General features: G+C 37.6%; 1 protein-coding gene across 1 annotated transcript; it reads left to right on the forward strand.

Moving 5' to 3' along the window:
- Positions 1-1,092: 1,092 nt before the first annotated feature.
- On the forward strand, positions 1,093-2,097 carry LOC110463341. Its single transcript, XM_021517851.1, has one exon. The coding sequence runs from the start codon at positions 1,093-1,095 to the stop codon at positions 2,095-2,097; it is 1,005 nt and encodes a 334-aa protein (XP_021373526.1).
- Positions 2,098-2,969: the final 872 nt, after the last annotated feature.

Consider the following 2,969-nt stretch of genomic DNA (forward strand, 5'->3'; position numbering starts at 1 on the left):
AGATGAAAAACTTCAAGAGTAGCAATAAGAATTTTGTTTCATAATCAAATCTAGCAATACTGACCCCAAAAAGTATTGATTGAGAATTAAATGGTAGTTCAATGCCATGTTTTATTTGTATAAAATTAAAAAATTAGGACCAACAGATCTTCACATAGCAACAGTCCCAAAATAAATGTAACATTGTCTCCCATCCATTTTCACAAAACGAACACCTTTGTTTCCATTAGTTTAGCTTGCATTAATTTGACATTAGTATATAGAATATTATGCAATATTTCAAACTGGAAATTCTGAAGTTTGGTACCATCAGTAAGAAGTTTAGGAGATAAGTAGTAAGTTTGTCATGCTTCATCAGATATATTAACTAGCAAAACCTCATTCCATTTTCCTTGACTCGTTGGTTTTGTTGACAGTAAAGAAATTGTCACAAATGAAACCAGTAGAATTGCGTCTAGTATGTATTCAAAACGGCTTGTGACGTCATTCGAATATAAAAGATAACGATAACGCTATGAGTTCCCCCATTTGTATGATGCAGTAACAATGTTTTAGTTGTGGATATTTTAAAAAATGTGATAAATGAAAATTTTCATTTTTTTCCCCTGTTTAGTACCATCTTTCTTTTTCTTTTTGAGCAGGCTAAACAATACTTACACTTGTGTTTCTTATACATGAAGTGACATCCATTTTCTGCCATACTCGTAAACAAGGCTAAATATATATATACATTGTTCACATGACGTCATAAAAGTGTTTATACATAAACAAGGACATCACACACATGTCTAGAATATGACAAATGTGTCCTAGGTCCTTAACTCTATCATGCACACAACGGAGAGAAAGAAACAAACTGGTTTAGTTGTTGCATTCATCAGCCCGAGTTTACATGAAACAAAACATGAAAGGAAGATGAAAGCTACATCTGTTGCAAAATACCAAGCAATAAATTCCATGTATATTATCTGTAAACATTAATCTTTATTTGCACAAAAGGTTTCGTAACTGTAAATATTGAAAGTTAAAATCCGGATGTTTGTATTTACGAGCGTTTTTATTTTCATAGGTGTAGGCACTGCATTTACATACATGGTGTCGATGAACACGAATCTCGTGAACTTCACACAGCAGCAAAGAGGCAAAGTAATGGGGACACTCAATTGCTTCTTCTCCGGAAGTCCATTCGTCTATTCTCTAGTTTATTACCATGTATTTAACGGGAATGATCCGGACAACTTGGAAAGCTTCCCTCGGCTGATGCTGCTGGTGGCAATATCATTCGCCGTTGTCAACAGTCTATGTATTTTATTCTTGAGAAGGCTTCCCGAGAGCAAGGAAAGGGCAAATCAATCCATATCCTACGAGGATATAAACGGAATACCGAACGATTTGAGCAAAATGTTGGAAAAAGACGCGTCAATGTCAACAACATGCCTGGCTGGAAACTGCAATTTTCACGCTTTACTATGGGTGTTTACTTTAACTTCATCCGTCGGCGTGTTTGTGACGAATAACCTGACGGAGATAGCCACAAGTGTAAGACTAGATCGTCATAACCCTACTCTGGTTCTTCTGATCCCCGTCACAACCATGGTAGTCAGTATTCTGATTGGAGTCCTCTCGGACAAATACATTGGGACCTTCCCTAGATCAAGCGTGGTCCTGATAGGTATCGGTTCATTCATCATATCGCAGATGCTGTTCCTGTTGTTGGCGGATGTTTTCTCCCTGCTGATCATAGCCACCATATTGGTTGGGATCGGGAACGCCATCATGTGGTCACTCGGGCCGGTCTTGACGGCCGACATCTTGTATATAGGTAATCTTGGCAGGAACTGGGGTTTAATTACCCTCGTAAATGCAATATTCTGCTTTGCTCTACAAGAAGTCTTCGGTGTCATGTACGAGAACGCCATCACTACTCCTAATGAACTCTTCTGTTTCGGACTACATTGTCTGCGCGGAGCGTTCGGTATCGGACTTACGTCTACCCTTCTCTCTTTTTTACCAGCATTGGTTCTGTTCATCCGAACGAAGAGTTCGTTTCCAAAACCAAAACCAGAAGTAAATGGCACTATTGCCATTCTCGAATAAGGAACAAAACTAGAAGGGTTTCATCACGTTGTAAAATAAACACATATATACCGAAAGAATTGTTTTGTTATTCGATACATCCGTTTCATATTAGACCTACTGATGTATCGTTTGTTAACTTCTATTAAACATGTCACACAAAATAGGTTTAATAATTATCTTTGAACAAATATAATGATATATATTCCAGTATAAATATGTGTATGTACATGTATACACTTATTATATAGATATATACTACAAAATGTTCTGAAATAAAGAAGTACGTAGGGATATGAATTTCCCCCATCCTTCACAGGTGTGTCTCCCGTTTTAGCCGGGAAAGATCAGCTTGTCAACCCCGAGGGGAAGATAACCTCGTGCCGATTAGCACGTGTTCAATTGAGACGTCATTAAAATGCGTCACTGGTAAATGTGACGTCATCAAAAGTGAATGACGATATTCATACCCGACATGTGTTTTTGTTTACACTACTGATGGTGGAGTTGTGACTGAAATAACAGAATGGGAGAAAAACTATCATCACCTACCTTGAGGGTGTCACAGAGTAATCTCCAACCCTCGGGGTAATTTCTTTGGTTATCTAACCCTCGGCAGGGCCTTGGGTTAGACAACCAAAAAAATCACCACTCGGGGTGGAGATTTCTCTATCACATCTTCAAGATAGGGGAAGATTCTATTAATCTTTTTCATATTAACGATTGATTTGTAGTGATATTTGATTTTTTGAAACAAAGTGAAAAATATCCAAAGTCCGTAATTACACAGATTTAAACCGTCTTCTTATGATAATAGTAGTACTACTTTATATCTAATGGGGTGAACACGTGTATGTCATTAGGGAAGGTTAACGACAACCAAACTGAGTTCC

This window comes from Mizuhopecten yessoensis, unplaced genomic scaffold (genome assembly GCF_002113885.1).
Source record: "Mizuhopecten yessoensis strain PY_sf001 unplaced genomic scaffold, ASM211388v2 scaffold10889, whole genome shotgun sequence".
NCBI classification, from domain to species: domain Eukaryota; kingdom Metazoa; phylum Mollusca; class Bivalvia; order Pectinida; family Pectinidae; genus Mizuhopecten; species Mizuhopecten yessoensis.